A 17,387-nucleotide genomic window follows, 5' to 3' on the forward strand; every position below is an offset into this window, starting at 1 on the left:
TAGCACGTAAGTCTGGATGGCTTAAAAGAAGTCGAGAGGACTCCTAACTCACTAAGACGTATTCACAAACAGCTTTTTGTGGCATTTCACGTTGCGATGTTTTGAAATGCGTAGCCTATGCGGCAACAGGAGCTTCCAATCGCGGGGGAACAATTTTGCATTTATAAAAGGGATGCAATAACGCCACTAACAACAACCAAAACTACTCATTGTTAACATGTAAATTAAATGTAACGTTTCATTGTGAATCATATTAAAATGTTATCTTTGCAAACGTAGGCATATGGTGACAGATTAATTTAATAATGTTGCAAAGATACTGCATCAATCCGTAGGCCTGTTTCATTAGGCTACTAGGCTATTTGTTTTGCCTTAGGCCTACTCTTTATTCATTTAGGCCTTTTTATTCAGTTATTCATCATCTTCCGTCCTTCACACTACTTGTGTAGCGCACGCATTCTCAGACCTGTCACCTGCATAGACAGTAAAAGAAACCTGTCACTCATCATCGTAAGGGAGGTGGAATCATTCCCCCGTTACAATCATCAGCCAATCAAGGTGGCCACTTCAGTCAAGCTCGTACATGAGTAATGACGTCATCCATAGCAACGAAGGCCAGAGACTTTCTAATGTGGAGACACAGCACTCAAAAAATACTCCATAGAAATGCATGGGGCTAGTTTGTCACGCCAATATGGCCGTTGTCTACATATATCCCACCCTTTTCTCGGCAAAACGTCGACATGTGAATACATTGAGCCAATCATATGGTGTGTTGTGAAGACATCGTGCCAATCATGTGTTGTGATCTCGCCGCTGGAGCAAGATTGGTGTCGTGAAGCCTTGCGTACGCGCATTTCTGCCGAAATGGATTCCCGACGAGTGCCCAAAAAGCGTTGTCAAATGGCCGCTGAGTGGAGGGACTTGCCTAAAAGGACTTTGCGAAGACTCACTCCTAGTTTAGAGGTTGTCATTTTTCCTTACTAAGAGTAGGTCTGAAAGGCTTTGTGAATAACTTTTAAGAGAAAACTCCTAGTTAAAATCTTTTAGTGAGATTTAGGAGTACTCCTAGTGGTAAGATAAAAGGCTTTGTGAATACGGCCCCAGATGGACGACAATCTCTTGGGCCGCCAGTGGTGAGTAGCTCTAATTGTGCTTGGCGTGGAGCATCTCGGTGAGCAGTGAGTTGCAGGGCAGGTCGCCCAGCAGGTGGCGCTGGTACAGGTACTCCTCCACTTGCAGGCTGATGCTGCGCACCTCGGGCAGCCGCAGGAGCAGCTGGCCGAACTTGTCCGAGTGGCTGGGATGAGCACGTAGCGTGTGCTCCATCAAGGCCCGGTTGACGCGCTCCTGGGTGCGTTCCACCTGCTCCCGGTCCTGCACCGACTTCACGTCTGGGACGGGGGACGCATGATACACACAGGCATGTGGAGAAATAAACACACACATGCTGGCACACGCATAAACAGGTAGGCATGCAAAATTGCAAATACAAGTAAACACACTGACAGAAAGACACACACACCTGCATGAAACACAGGCAGACGAGCATACAGACTCTCATTCAGAAAAAAACATGCACACACGCACACAAATTAGCACACATTCATTCAGAAACACTAAAAGGTTTTGGTTGGTGTTTCAATCACAAGCCATGACCCCTGCCAAACGTGCCAGAGGCATGAACCCTAAGAGCTCACCAGGGTTGAAGAGAACCAGGTACTTCAGACACACAAAATCCTGCCTGTCTAGCTGCAGGGATCTTAGTTTGAAGACGAGGTCCTGAGTCCGCGATACCAGACTGCTCAGAGGGACACCAGCCTGAGTGAACACGGTCGAGACATCAATCTGAAGACAGGGAAGAATGTTATAGATGATGAATTTTGAGAGAGAATAATTTTAGAAAGACTCAAATAGTCGTGAATGTTCACACCAATGTTGTTGACAACTATTTCTATGTTAATAGAAATTAACTATACATAATTCTATGTTTTGTGATAAACAAATCAAATGTGATCAGATCATCTGTTGTAGTTAGATGTTGGATTGGAAAAAATCATCTGCCACCACTACTGGAGTTCACACACAAACTTCTCATTGGATATCTCAGTGGCCTGGCCTCTGACGAGCATTAGCCAGTGGGTCAGTGTTTGTACCTGTTGTCCTGTGACCAGGTAGACGCAGCCCTCTTTCCCATAGGCCACCTGTCTGCACAGGTGATCCAGGACCAGCAGCTCACTCCAACAGGTCTGCAGCAGTGCCATCTGATCCTCCACCTGTGGGAGCCAGGGCACCAGTTATAGGGGTTTATTACACGGCTCTTCAGAGTGCTCCAGAAAGTTCCATTCACATGAATGGGCCTTCCCAACGTTCGGGCCAATGTTAAATCTACATAAATCACCGGCAAAGCATTTAATCACCGCTGTCAATGGCAACGGGTTTTGTGCTTCTGATTAATGTCTTTCATATCACTACGCAAGGACTGGAACTTCATTCAAACGTGAAAGCAGACGGTTGATTAGCTGTGTTCTAAAGAATGTTTGATTCAAGTTCAGCAGCGTGTGTTGTTGCGAACTATTTGTTTCTCAGCAAATGCCACGATGAACGGTAACAAATAGGCTAGGTTATGTAGGCTAAAGTCATATCGTGGGGAGTTTATTATTTCGTTTTGGCAAGTAGCCGTGTAATAAGCGGGATAATGTATAGAACGCCAGTCATTACTGTGAAAATAAGTCCCTTCAGGGCGGTTCGCCCTGTCGGGACTTATTTTCCCAGTAATGACCGGCGTTCTATACATTATCCCTTATGTAACGGTGCACAAAAAACACAATATAGTACGTACCTCTGTATGGAAGTCACAGTTTGGTTTATTTTCGGTACCGTAAGCCCAGGGGTGTAGTGGTAAATAACAGGTGGGTAAACTATAGGAATTCTGTGATCACGGTAAGGTAGACTGCACCATGCGGTATCAGATTTTGAAATAAAGCATTCAGAGCATGTTTGATGATGAGGGAGGTTATTAAATGTTTATAACAATACCAGTGGTGTTAAATGGTTCCTAGTGTTGATGAGTGTACATATTGAGAATGTGGATAATACGGTGTGATTTTTGAACGCGCCCGTTGTCATCAAAACCAAGGACAGCACAAGCATATGGAAGTCGTCAGCCTACACTGTCAGTTTCCTCCTGCCCTCGACTTTCCAACACAGCCAGAGTCCTCCCCTCCCCACTGATAGTAGTGTAAGTTTGCACAGACATGACATGAAACATAGTCTGATAAACAAATTTAACAAATGTATAAAGATTATACATAGGCGGAGCAAGATAGTTCATCATAGTTCATGTCTATGGCCTGAAATGGGGATCAAGTCCTGTCTGCATAAAGAGGCTTGTCTTTGAAGTATTGATGAGCATACGTAGCAACCAGCCAACAGCAGCAGAAAACATAACAGGCACACACCTATGGCGCACACCTGTGGATTTTCTCCAGACTGGAATGCTCAAAACATGCTAAAAATGTACCTGAAATGGTCAGAAAGATCATGAAAATGTGCCCAAAATTGAGGATCATGAAAACGTGCCCAAAATTCCATTCCTAACTCTAATGTCTTGCTCCGTCTATGTATAATCTTTGGTGTACCTTCCCTAACAGTCAGCTCTCCTCATCAATATCAGCTGCCACAGATGCCTGATGATGACAGCACTGTGCATATGTGTCAAATACACACATGTATTCTCTGCACTCACCAGAGGTGTAGGTGTAATATGCAACTTTTTTGTTGTGCTAAATACACATATTAGACCGTAGACCAAAATTTAAAAAATATCATCAGATGCTATCATGTTCTTTTTCTAGGTCCAAAGAAAAAGCCCAATAAAGTCCAATAAGTCCACCGAATGAATCTAAATATTTCAAAACTTCTTAAATACTATGTATACAAAATGACATTATAGGTGAATGCTTTGAAGCATCTTTGTTTTGGACTGCAAAATCTACTTACTGCACCTTTAATGAACTGTGGGCACTCATGTTGTTGTCCATTACCTTGAGCTCTTTGAACAGGTCACTGTTGCGGGCCCACTCCACAAGTCCAAACAGCGTCTGGTCGGCCATCTTGCACATGATGCTGAAAGTGTTGAGGCGGTCGTGTTTGCCACGGCTGGTCTGCTCCCTCTGCAGACTGGCTAGCACGCGCGCACACAGCTGGCCCTCATCCGGCTCACCCTGCAGCAGCCCGTCCAGGAAGCCCTCCGAGGGCAGAGGATGAGAAGTGGCTGGGCCTGGCGTGGGCGTGCTGGGAGTGGACGTGGGCGTGGGCGTGGAGCTCGGAGTGGAGGTTGGTGTCAGGGTGCCCGCTGGCGTGCCCGACATAGGGGTGAGGATGGGCAGAAGTGTGGGAGGCGACATGCATGCTGGGTTGCAGCTGTATGAGACGGGCCTCTTCTCCAGGGGACACCCATGAAACTGGGGGTGGTGGTAGAGGCTGCCGTAAGAGGAGTGGGCAGGGGGAGCCAGCACTCTCTCCCTGGAAGAGTCCAGCAGCATGGGGAACTCGGACTGAGCCATGCAGGGGGTGTGTGGCTGTGGGAGGTGGTAAGGGTCCGGGTGTAGTGCGGCGTGTGCGGGATTGGACACCGGCAGCCGGTGAAAGTCATGGGCCAGTGGTGTCAGCTGAGTTGGTTGTGATTCCAGTTTAATCCTGTAGGGGGCGCTGTTGTGCTGGTTGTAAACGCCTCTCTGTTGCTTCAGCTGTCTGTCCCGACGGTACAAAGGGCCAAACTTGTTCCGTCCTCCTCTCATTCGGTCTGCCCGCACAGCTGTGAAGAGGGACAGCACACACACATTACAAAAGCAACAATATGTTAACCTTAACCTGTACAACATGTACAATCTCTCTCTCTCTCTCTCTCTTTCTCTCTCACTCACACACACACACACACACACACCTATGAATCTATACTTGGCATGTTTTCATTTTTACTTTTTTATGGTTTCTAGTAGTTCAGTGACCTCGCATTGTACGCAGAGAGAGAATTTGAACAACTTCAGACCATAACGCGTCAAGCTCCTTATCTGGGTCACTGTAGCCTGCAGCTGCGCTAGTTTATGAGCTCTCTGATAAGTCAACTGAGGGAAAGTGAAGGGAGAGTGTAATGAGTAATGCTAGACTTCAGAGACCTGTCTGACATGCCCCCTTAGCCAGTCTCAGCACACCGTTATATCTCATCACTTTTACAGACACAAGCAGAGGGACTCCACATGGGGCACTTAAAAGCCTTGAGAAGTGGGTACCTTGAGAAGTGCTATATAAGGCCTAGTCCACACGTACCAAACCGATCTTTTTTTCCTCCTAAATGCAATGTGTTGTTGTTGTTGATTAGATTCAGACTATGTGACCTAACCTATACATTGGCAATGCATGCACAGAGACAACAATGCTTTTGCTGACTTCTCTAACTCTCGGGGAGACGATGAATATGGTGGCGTGTTCCTTTAAGGATGTCTGTGTCTGCTGTGTAATTAAAAGACTCCATGCCCGCCTGGCTCACCCTCTCTCTTCATGCCGACAGCCAGGCACTTCTGGAAGCGGCAGGACGGGCATCTCTTCCTCTGGGCAGGATCCATGGGGCAGCTCTGTCTCTCCGCACATGTGTAGCGCTTGTTGTTCTGCACCGTACGCTTGAAGAAGCCCTGAGGGAACAGCAGGACGTAGTGCAACATGTAAAGTCTCAGGGATGTTTAACTTTTATGTATTTTTATGTATTTTAAGTCATGAGCGTCTGTCCATTTCTACAAGGGAATATCAGCATTTACTTACTAATAATATTAGATGGTGCTGCTTTATTTGTATGTACAGTAACTATTGGAAGAAGAATAAACGTGAAAATGTATGCTATAAATGTACCTCTATTCAGAAAATACAAACATCTTTGAGCGAGAATAATATTCTAAGATATTAATCTAGGATGTTGACCAAAATGATATTGGACAACCACTTTAACTAAAAGAGCACATCTTTCAAAATAATGTTCACTCAATAGTTTGATTGAACATTCAACACAAGTAATAGCAGTAGTAGTAGTGGTAATTGTGGGCCTAGTATATTTATCAAGTTTAGAGAGAACTGGCAAAGAAAAGATTAAGGGCCCTATTTTTTTTTCTAAAACCCAGCGCATAGCTATTCTTATCATGACGGAATATATTTCTATTTTACACTCGAATTTTCCCCATACCTGTCTCTTTTATTGAACAATGCGCTCAGGGGTGTGGCAATTAACATAAGGTGTGGTCTGGCGCATTATCTAAGGGCATTTTCACACCTGAAAGTCTGGACCAAGGTCCGAACCAACGTTTGTGATTAGTTACATTGAATAGATTTGATCCGGTTAGTTAATGGTTTCACATTGCAATTTTTCTAGTGCACTTAAGAACTTTGCATGACGTCCCTGCATCCTGTCATTACCACTTACTGACGCTGCATCTCCCTTTGATTGGTTTGTTTACAGGCATGCGTCTGACGTTGACATGTTGTCAATTCAGTGGGATTTCTTACCTTATTTTTAGCACCTTATTTTCTTATGGCTCCATGTACCTTAATATACTGCTGCCGCAGATTTTTTCAAGCTTTAGAATTCAGATAGCATTGCTCTGCTGTCCTTTGTATCCCCTCTCTCTCATCCTCTCCAAACATGTTGTAGATGTCGGTATTTTAATGCATTTTTTGTAATTGACTTTTAGACCAAATTGTCAGACTTCTAATTCAAATTCTAACTAAATAGGCTAGGCTATATGATCTCCTTTCCCCGTGTGCATTCGCGGCTCATTTTAGGCTATTTATTATCCATTATTTGGTGGCTAGCTGCCTCAACCTCCTGTAATTGGTCCAAAAGTCCGAACCATCCAAAAAGTGTTTTCATACTGCACACAAACCGAACCATGGTTCAGTTTGATCCGGACCGAGACCACCTCTTTAATTCGGACCAAATTTTGGTCTTTTGATCCGGACTGTGGTCCATCTGTGGCACCTTTCTCACCTACAATTTTGGTTCGGACCAAACTGAAAAGTCTGAAGGTCCTGACCAAATGAGGTTTGTGTGAAAACGCCCTAAAAATCGCTATCTTACATTATCTAAAAAGCATTACGCCACTGACCAAGAAAAACCTGGTCTATAGCGAAAGTTGCATATGAAGCACGGCTGAAGTTGCACTGTCACAACATTTATGCAGTAACTCCTCTGCAGGATAAATGTCCTTAGGTTTTTTATTCAGTCATTTGAACATTATTGGTGATGCTTTTTTCAGGCTTTGTTTTCTATAGTAACCCATTGTCAGTCAATAGTGAAAGTAATTCCCTGTGTATAACTGTTTTGTCGTTGACTATGACAGTGACACCACGGTGAAGTTAGTTCAAATAATAGACGAGTGTAGATGCATGTAGGCTATACTCTGCTAGGTTTTAGTAAAGCATGACAGTGGAATACCTGTTCCAAATGGTCTCGAGTGCAAGCAGATTCATTCAAATCCGCCTCTGACTATCAAAATACCGATGCACTGTTTGAAGTCGCACTGCTTGCTGTTAAGGGAATGACAGATGTCATTTTCATTGGTTTAAGGGATGTTACGCCCAAAACACACCCATGACTGATTAAGAAACATAAGAACCACGTTTTTGCACCAGGTGCCCGATGTTTGATAATGTTTGATAACAAAACCACCCCCAATGTGGACTGGACAAACCCCTAAGCTATTCACCAGTGACGATGTGTTTTACATCGCTGAGATAGGGACCAAAGTAGAGTAGGAGGTATAGTAGTGTAGAATAGGAAGTGTAGTACTGTAGAAGAGTAGATGTTTAGTGGAGAGTAGGAGGTGTAGTGTATAGTAGAGTAGTACTAATAGTGTAAAGTAGGAGGTGTAGTTGTGTAGAATAGAAGTATTAGTGGAGAGTAGGTGTAGTAGTGTAGAGTAGGAGGTGTAGAGTAGGAGGTGTAGTAGTATACCTACTATAGGTATACTATACTCTTATACTAGTGTAGAGTAGGAGGTGTAGTGTAGAGTAGGAGGTGTAGTAGTGTAGAGTAGGAGGTGTAGAGGAGGTGTAGAGGAGGTGTAGTGTAGAGTAGAGTAGGAGGTGTAGTGTAGAGTAGGAGGTGTAGTAGTGTAGAGTAGGAGGTGTAGAGGAGGTGTAGAGGAGGTGTAGTGTAGAGTAGAGTAGGAGGTGTAGTGTAGAGTAGGAGGTGTAGTAGTGTAGAGTAGGAGGTGAGGTGTAGAGGAGGTGTAGAGGAGGTGTAGTGTAGAGTAGAGTAGGAGGTGTAGTGTAGAGTAGGAGGTGTAGTAGTGTAGAGTAGGAGGTGTAGAGGAGGTGTAGAGGAGGTGTAGTGTAGAGTAGAGTAGGAGGTGTAGTGTAGAGTAGGAGGTGTAGTAGTGTAGAGTAGGAGGTGTAGAGGAGGTGTAGTGTAGAGTAGAGTAGGAGGTGTAGTGTAGAGTAGGAGGTGTAGTAGTGTAGAGTAGGAGGTGTAGAGGAGGTGTAGAGGAGGTGTAGTGTAGAGTAGAGTAGGAGGTGTAGTGTAGAGTAGAGTAGGAGGTGTAGTGTAGAGTAGGAGGTGTAGTGTAGAGTAGAGTAGGAGGTGTAGTGTAGAGTAGGAGGTGTAGTAGTGTAGAGTAGGAGGTGTAGTGTAGAGTAGAGTAGGAGGTGTAGTGTAGAGTAGAGTAGGAGGTGTAGTGTAGAGTAGGAGGTGTAGTAGTGTAGAGTAGGAGGTGTAGAGTAGGGGGTGTAGTTTGTGGTAGTAGGTGCGGACACACAGGCAGAGTAGGAGGTGTAGTGGTGTTGGAGAGTAGGAGCACCTTGCAGCTCTCACAGGTGAGCAGACCGTAGTGATAGCCCGACACGCGGTCCCCACACACTGGACATCTTTCCTCAGGGTTGGGCTGCTGGCCTGGCTCCACCTTGGGCTCCTGGGCTGTAGACCAGGACAGGTAGGAGTTAGACTAATGAAAACAGGTTGCTTAATCAATGTTTTACAAATATTGGAGGGAGAAAAGAGGAGTCGATGTTGTGGTCAGCATGCTCTGTATATTTTGAAGACCAATGGAACTTTTTAAGGAGGTTTGGTAAAAATAATTCCGGGGATGATATAAATGGTATGGTCTGGTGTGGTATGATAATCGGTTCTCTTTGAAACTACATATACTAAAAAGTGGCCAATATAAAAGTCCAGCAAGTTTGGTGATGGCAAAAACACAAAGGCCTCTAACTTCTGAGTCTTGTTTTGTAAGAGGTAAAACAAAAGAAGTGTGGTTGGCATAACGATACTGGAGGATGACTACCGGTAATTGTTGTAAAAATCGACATGAGTCACGAATCTTATGGTCAGGGTCATTTATCTGGGTCATGTGGTTGGAAAATGAGTGGATTGCATTAGCAGTCTCTTATCAAAGAGACTGACTATCTGTGCTCGGAACAATAATCCTTATGTAATTCCCATGGTCTGAGCTTGACAGACATGCTTGATGACACACAATTTATGAACCAATCTCTTAGGTCTTTTAAACAATTGTATAATCTGACTGTTTAATTGTGGGAAATACACTTTATAACTGATGAAAGAATTGTAAGTGATTTAATATTTAAAACTCCCACGTAACCATGGTTTGTACAAATCATATGTGCAAAAACTGTGCCACTGTGTAGAATACTGCACACAGCCACAGTGCATAGGACAATGCGCTCTATCCTGCTGTATGATGTTTTGATGTCTTGAACTTACTGCACATTTAGATAAAAAGCAGTGACAGAACTCACTCAACGCTACTAAGCCATTACTTCCACGCACCTTCACACAAAATCACCTAAAGTGGGGCAAAGCAAACACACTTCACTAGATAAGAGAGACAATTAGAACCCAAACCACCAGGCCTGTCCAGATCAGATTGTGACCACTCCAAAGCTATCGTCTTCCAGTCAGTACTCACACATTGAAGGTCCCTCAAGTGTACGGAGGTCCGGTGCGTAATCCAAGGCATGAAGGCCCATAGACTGGGCCTGCTCTGGATGGTAGTGTGGGATGTTCATGTTGAATCTGGGCTGGGGTTGGGGGTCAAACCACCGAGCCGCTAATCACGCCAACATGTCCATGACAGCCAGAGCAGCCCATGGAGGAGACTTGAATGGGACGAGGACAGAGAGCGAGCGAGCGACAGAAAGAGCGGTGTTGGCCAGAGGCCCCCGTCCCGGACTTTGATCCGTAGTGGGGGTAATAAACCTGCCCCATGGCTGGCACTCCTTCCTGCCCCTCTGATCCGAAAAAAACAAAAAACACAACAACCCACAATTGGAATCTGGTATCTGACATATTTTGTGGAAAAGCACTGGATAGACCAGCTCATCGCCAGCTTTGACACCGTCTGTCACAGGGACATGTAAAATGTTGTGAACATGTTGTGAAATGTTTGTCACCATAATAGTTATCAGGCCCATCACATGTCATTGGATATTCCAATAGAACTGGGGCTGGTTTCCCAAGTTTGTAACCTCTACCTTAAGCTCTACCTTAACATTGTCACATATTTCCCGAAAGGTACTTTGCTATGAATGTATGTCGTATGTCGTTCATTGGTAAGATTTGTCTGGAGCAGTCTTAGAACTTAGAAGAGGTCATTACAGTAAGTCCATTCCCTGTATTTTGGCTCTCAAATCATGACTTAAAACACAATACAATTTCAACCTTTAAAATATTTAATCACTATCCAAATTCTGTCTCATAAACAATTCTGGTTGTGTGTTTCTGTTGTGGTTTATTTCATGTTTCATTATTTTACACAGTTTTGCTTTTATAGCCTCTCTGTACGTCACTAGTGTCTAGTCAGCACATCCAAAGAAATCTGTTTGGAATTAGATCATTCATTCAAATATATAAAAAAATCAGCCTCCATCAAACAGATCATATAACAACCTCCTAATTGACAATCTACAGCCTCAATTATGTGCGAGTTGACGTCAAAAGAGATAAACCAGTCCAAGGGTGATTGGTTATCTTACCAAGCCATGTAGCGACTGAATGAACATCATGGACACTAAGTATTGCCCCAGATAAAATAAACTCTATTGAATACAATGATTAGTGTTAGCCAATAAAAGTCTACAACATGTATGGGATTCTTAACTCAGATAAGAGTCTAAACTCTTTTTGGTAGTTGGTCAAGAAATCATAGACCAGAATAATAACACCTTTGTAAATGTATTGGTCTTGTGTAGCTATGTATTCACATTTGTATGTGTAGTTAATGTGAATGTGTGTATTATTTATAGTTTTCTTACTTCTCTTGTCTGGCCTATGAATACATTCATGCAGTTTATGCTCTCAAGATGAACAGTGCCCCCTACGGGTAATGGATAAACTATGCAATGACTTTCCTATGAACTTGCTCTCAGACCTGACACTTTTGCCACTCACTGTGAAAAAACCAATGTGAATGTGAATGATTCCTTTAGCACACATATAAGGCTTGAGAAACAATGACAACTTTATTTAGTTCCCAACACAATAAATGCAATGGTGCGTTGTAGTGGTAAAGATCAAGATATGGATAGACTATCAAAATACATTTTACAAAACGACGTCCTAAAACAGGACTAGCACAGAGAGTCATATTATTCCCTCTGCTCAATAGGAGAAACATGGCACAATTAATGGTCCCTGCAAAATCAAGTAGTTAGCTGATGCTGATGTAATGTGGACAGAACTCCCTCCTCCTCATCGGTGACAGCTCCCTCTAGTGAGAGTTCTCATTCAGCAGCTGCTGGACACACAGGCTCTCCCTCCACTAAGTACCACACCTCGTTGTGCCTGTTTGTCATCTTCATAGGGCTGGAACACACACACACACACACACACAGACAAACACACATTGAAAATATTTTTTTCAATTCTTAATCCTGAAACATACAAGCCTGACACTCTCTAATGAAATAGTTTCATCCTCACCTGTCATAGCCAACGTCGTAGTGGTAACCCTTGGTGTAGGACGCATCAACAGCATCCAGTGACTCCCTCAGGCTGCGTGATTTCATTCTTGAGGTGAGACCAATCAACCAGCCCCCATAGCTTTTCACATACACCTTCATGTCTGGCATCACACTGAAGTACACCTAAGAGCAAAGACATTATTCACATTAAATCCAAATCCATGAACAAATGAGAGCCTCGTTAGAAAACCCCCTGGACAATTCCAACGCTGGACTATTGAACTTTCTGACACTAAATTAGGATTAATGCATTATCATACCGGATATGTAATCATCCCACCTCTTGTAACTTTCACCTCAGGTGGCTTTACACCATGTGGTATTCTCTACACCATGTGGTACACCTGACTATCATATGCATTTGTCATGTATACAGACCTTCCTGTATCTGACCCTAGGCAGATGGGTCAGGCCCTTGAGTCATGGATCTGCTCGAGGTTTCTTCCTATATGTATCTCCAATTCTAGAGTTTTTCCTGGCCCCTGTTACCCATGGGCCTTCTTTTCTTTTCTTTTTTTTCTGATTGTCTAACACTCTGTAAAGCGCCATGAGACATGTGTAATATTTTGGCGCTCTATAAGTACAACTAAATTGAAATTGAAAAAAAAAAATCATTGTTGTTACATCCGCTGTTCAATTTGTTTATCAGACTATGTCTCATGTCATGTCTGTGCAAACTTACACTACTATCAGTGGGGAAGGGAGGACTCTGGCTGTGTTGGAAAGTCGAGGGCAGGAGGAAACTGACGGTGTAGGTTGACGACTTCCATATGCTTGTGCTGTCCTTGGTTTTGATGACAACGGGCGCAGTCATGTCAATCTTCATGCCTGTGGAACGAAAACAATGTGGCGTAAGCTGCACCTTGCAAACCAGTTTGCACAGATGCAATGATTAACTTCATCACAGCTCTGTCCTCTGTGTGTTTTACATTGTCCTGTTCAGTTCCAATCTGGCGCACACACACACACACACACACACAAACAAATATATATATATATATATATAGAGAGAGAGAGAGAGAGAGAGAGAGAGAGAGAGAGAGAGAGAGAGAGACATACACGCACACGCACACACAGGATCTCACCAGCATTATTCTCCCCCTGGATGTATTTGAAGAGTTTCCAGAAAGCTCTGTTCATGGCCACTTCCATAAAGACGGATTCCACATCAGCAGACACCCATTTAGTGGTCTCGTAGTGGCGCACCTGAAACACAATGGGTCATTCCTCCTGTTCGCCGAGCAAGCTGCATCCACACAGGATTCATCTGGAATCGTATCTGGAATTGGAGCGTGACATGTGGCAAATTACTTACCTCATACTCCTCACCTGTGCAGGTGAGGTTATACAGAAGACATTCCTTTGTCTCTGTGCATAAGTCGGATTCACTAGAATCACTGAGGAGGATAAACAAAAATAAAGTTTTAAACTTCTAACTCTGTGGAGCTGACAAGAGTAGAGTGCATTCTATGTGGATTGAGGGCAGTTGTTGGAAAACATACCCAACTCTGGCCTCCACTGCCAGAGAGAACACCAGCACAACTATTCCCGCGACATAGACCCTGGAACAGATGACAGTTATTGAACAAATATGGTTGCCACAAACAATTGGTGCCTTGGCCCTTTTTGTCTGCAACAGCCTGAAAGTTAGCTGTGTGAGTCTAGTGTAAAATAGTTGTTGTGTAAAGTTATGTGGGTATTGTAAGCATAATGTCTTAGTCGATACTCAAGCTCAAACAAATTGCCAAATATATAAAAAGCTTGTTCCAGGATACTCACATTTTCCGCAGTGGATGTTGTTTGCCCAGAAGTTTTCCCTCTGCATGCTGCTTATTCTTCCTTTTCTTTTATATAGTTGTCTTTGGTTATGAAAGATGTGTGCCCTCCCTCTCTGGACTCCTCCTACCACCCCATCTCTCACTCATGTCATGGCTGAATGTTATTTGCAGTGTCATTTCAGTCAAGTACAAACATGAGCCTTTGCAAATCAATATGAGCAATTGTCAAGTATGAAAAGATGTTGCCTCAAGTGTTAAAAAACACTTCACAAGATCACGTGGTGTTGTATAACGTCCCTTTTAGTCACGTTGTGTGTTATGAAACATTGACTGTCAATCAAATGACTGTTCTGTCTTTCATTAAATCAGAAGTTGGCCATTTATCTATGCTGTTTTGTTCATTGATCCACTCTGCCAAATCTGTGCATGTGTTTGGAAAAACATAGCAGAATCTAAAATGGTACATATGCGTGAGACTCTACAATCATTGGTGGGTGTTGAAAATCATATGAAAACATAGAGGGCTTGAAAATGTTTGAATGCACTTTGGCAAACCTGAACCCTTTTGCTCTGTCATCAAGCAACATTGAAAATACTTCCTTTGGGAGCTATATCTTGCAGAATTATCCCTAGGTTAATTTGCCTGTACTATTCAATTAGTATGTACATGTAAATAGTATATATACATACAGTACATGTATATATGGCTGGAAGTATAGTTTTAGTAAATCATTATCTTATTCTTCACAAGCAATCTGCACAAACAGTACAGTTTTTGTTAAAGTTTAATGAAAGCCATTTAAGTACTGCCTCAGTGCCTCAGCTCTGAAACAAATGATTCCATTACCACCCATCACTAAAACATCAAAATAAAACTACACGATGAACCCCAAAAATGTTAGTCAAGATCTGAAAGCCCACACCCTTCAATAGCTGAATTCTGTCTTGTGGTGACATAGAGTACTCTCTAGAGACAAGTCTCTTACCCTCTCTCTCTCTCCCTCTCTCTTTCTGTCTTTCTCTACCCTCCAGAGACACAGCCTTTAGCCAACAAATACATTCAACCTCCTTTCGAAATTCTGGCCTGTGCATTACTGTAACATAGGTCAGAGGGTGGTAAACATCTAATACAAAGACTGAGTATCCTACTAGTCTACTGTCTACTAGTACTGCCTCACACACCAACTCCTAAATGGGAACCTGAGTGGGTTGATGTCATGTGGGACAACCCTGTGAAGACATATGTGCCTGTGTTACTCCTGCTGGTGTGAAACAGTTGGGTTCCTTCCTACAAAGGCAATTGGATTGAACTGAAGACCTCGAACAAAGGCAAAAAAGTCTGAGGGGAACTGAGCTTCAACCCCAGAATCCACCTTTGTCTCCTGCCCTTTAACAGGGCCAGTCAACAGGCTTCAGATATTATGTGATCTCACAGAAAGTCTGACTCTTGTGAGAATTGAAGGCCTTTCTCTACCAGGACAAAGGGTCATATCCGACCCATACTATATTGCAACGGAGACCTAGATCTCCGGGCACAGACACACAAGGCCATTAGGTCAAATTGTGTCAGCACTGCACAGTATGCCATATTGAGATTCAGTTTTGTCATTTTTCGGAAATATTGTATATGGTGTGTGGTGTGGTGTATTTGTGGTGTGTGTGTGTGTGTGTGTGTGTGTGTGTGTGTGTGTGTGTATGTATGTGTGTTTGTGTGTGTGTGTGTGTGTGTGTGTGTGTGTGTGTATGTGTGTGTGTGTGTGTGTGTGTGTATGTATGTGTGTTTGTGTGTGTGTATGTATGTGTGTGTGTGTGTGTGTGTGTGTGTGTGTGTGTGTGTGTGTGTATGTATGTGTGTTTGTGTGTGTGTGTTTGGGTGTTTACTGTTACAGAACTTAACTAACAGGGCCACATCCCTGAGAAGACAAGTACATACTCAGGGTGCTGTCACGACATAATCGCATGCCAGGTCTAGTATCTCGTATAAATGTAGCCAACTTATAACGGGCGAGGGGAGGATCCTTTCTCTGTAAAAAAAGAAATTACAGTATATTACATAATACACCTACTGTGCTATTAGAGGGATTGTTTTTGGACTTCTTCCTCATTGTAATGTGGGTGAAACAATCAGCTGATGGTCCCTGCACCCCCCCAGACCAAACCAATCTCGCTATCTTATGCAGCAGTTTGGCGCTAGGCAAAGAGAGGGATTTCACCATGAAGGTGTTGTACTCACTCTAATGAGATTATTCCCAGGGATACATAGAGTGGGTAACAATAAAGCATGTCTTCGGTGAGCTTTCACTGAACACACTGCATTGAGTTCATCCACTAGTGATATTGGAGTTAGGCTCCTTTGTGTTGCTGGACAAAGAGTAGGAGACTGGCCCGATGGTCTCATCTTTCTATGGGCTGGGCAGTGTCTCACTGTGTCATAATAATGTAAACATAATATTTCTCAGAAAACCTGAAAATACTGCTCGGTTTTAAGTTAGTGCCATGCTTATATGTTTCGCCTTTTTCAATGTAAAATATATTTTTACATCAAAGTTGTAACATATTTAGCCAGTTAGTCTTTTGTAGCTAATGATTTATCATATCTTTTCATTTTTTCCCGTTTTCTTTCCCAGTTATGTCCTGTTGAATCCTTTTTGCTCAATTGTCAATTAGTTGAATCATGATTCATTAAGCAATAATGGCATGGTTTATAAATAAACTAATACATATCAAACTGCAATCAATGGGGGCTCAGGGGCTTTCACAATTCTTTCTGGGCTTTGACCTCTTTGGAGGTATAGACTCTCAGTGTATCACTGTTTTCCATAACAGTGTTGAAGTTCAGGCGAGTATTCCAAGTACGTGGTTTAGTGATAAACCTGGGTAAGTTAACTCAGAGTAAGTGGTAAACCCCCTACAACAGGGGTTCTCAACGTTTTGATTGATGAGGGCCAATTCAGGAACCCAACATTGAACTGAGGAACACATTTTAATTCATAACTGAGGCTAAACCTGGCAAAACTTGTGACAAATCTTAAGAAAAATTGCAATGCACACACAATCCCTGGAGTTCTCTACCCTCAACAGACAAATGTGGGATAGAACAGTCCTGTGTGCAGTCCATTTCAAGTACAAGCTTATTTAGAACAAACAGTCTCAGTGGGCCTTGCTTATTATCAGCATAGGCCTTATTCAGGGCCAATTCCAGCTACTAAAGCACCACAGGAAAACCTGACGGCCACTAAACACCACTAAAAGGAGATTCATTCTTTTCAAAGCACACAGTACTTCCTGCGGATATCCCACCTATTGGTGAATTAAGTAGCCAATGCGACGATAGTCCACCAAGGTGGAAAGAGGTGCAAGAAGTAATAAAACGTGCAAGGGCCTCTTCAGCCCCGTGACCTAATGGAGTGCCCTACCGGTTGTATAAAAGTGCACCAGATGTTTTAAGATTTCTATGGCAATTAATGAAGATAGTTTGGAAAAAGCAGAGTATTCCCAAGGCTTGGCGGAGGGCTGGGGGAATATTTATTCCCAAAGAAAAGAACGCAGTGGAGATTAATCAATTTAGGCCAATTAGTCTAC

The 17,387-nt window shown here is 43.1% G+C and overlaps 2 protein-coding genes across 3 annotated transcripts; both read right to left on the reverse strand.

The window, feature by feature from the left end:
- Positions 1-1,002: 1,002 nt before the first annotated feature.
- Positions 1,003-10,290, reverse strand: nr5a5 (nuclear receptor subfamily 5, group A, member 5). Its single transcript, XM_042085657.1, has 7 exons — positions 9,975-10,290; positions 8,847-8,962; positions 5,552-5,693; positions 4,047-4,819; positions 2,157-2,276; positions 1,701-1,848; positions 1,003-1,394 (listed from the first exon to the last, which is right to left on the reverse strand). Exons 1-7 carry the CDS (start codon positions 10,072-10,074, stop codon positions 1,147-1,149), a joined length of 1,647 nt encoding a protein of 548 aa, XP_041941591.1. The 5' UTR covers positions 10,075-10,290; the 3' UTR covers positions 1,003-1,146.
- A 1,217-nt stretch (positions 10,291-11,507) lies between these two features.
- soul5 (heme-binding protein soul5) lies at positions 11,508-13,906 on the reverse strand. Of its 2 annotated transcripts, XM_042087675.1 has the most exons (8): positions 13,807-13,906; positions 13,530-13,589; positions 13,343-13,424; positions 13,113-13,233; positions 12,710-12,855; positions 11,987-12,150; positions 11,748-11,869; positions 11,508-11,695 (listed from the first exon to the last, which is right to left on the reverse strand). In XM_042087675.1, coding segments are annotated over exons 1-7 (657 nt in total). In that variant the 5' UTR covers positions 13,809-13,906; the 3' UTR covers positions 11,508-11,695; positions 11,748-11,787. The 2 variants fall into 2 exon arrangements, with proteins under 2 accessions (XP_041943609.1, XP_041943608.1); XM_042087674.1 differs by having other exon boundaries at positions 11,508-11,869.
- Positions 13,907-17,387: the final 3,481 nt, after the last annotated feature.

The sequence above is a fragment of the Alosa sapidissima genome, chromosome 3 (genome assembly GCF_018492685.1).
Source record: "Alosa sapidissima isolate fAloSap1 chromosome 3, fAloSap1.pri, whole genome shotgun sequence".
NCBI lineage: Eukaryota > Metazoa > Chordata > Actinopteri > Clupeiformes > Clupeidae > Alosa > Alosa sapidissima.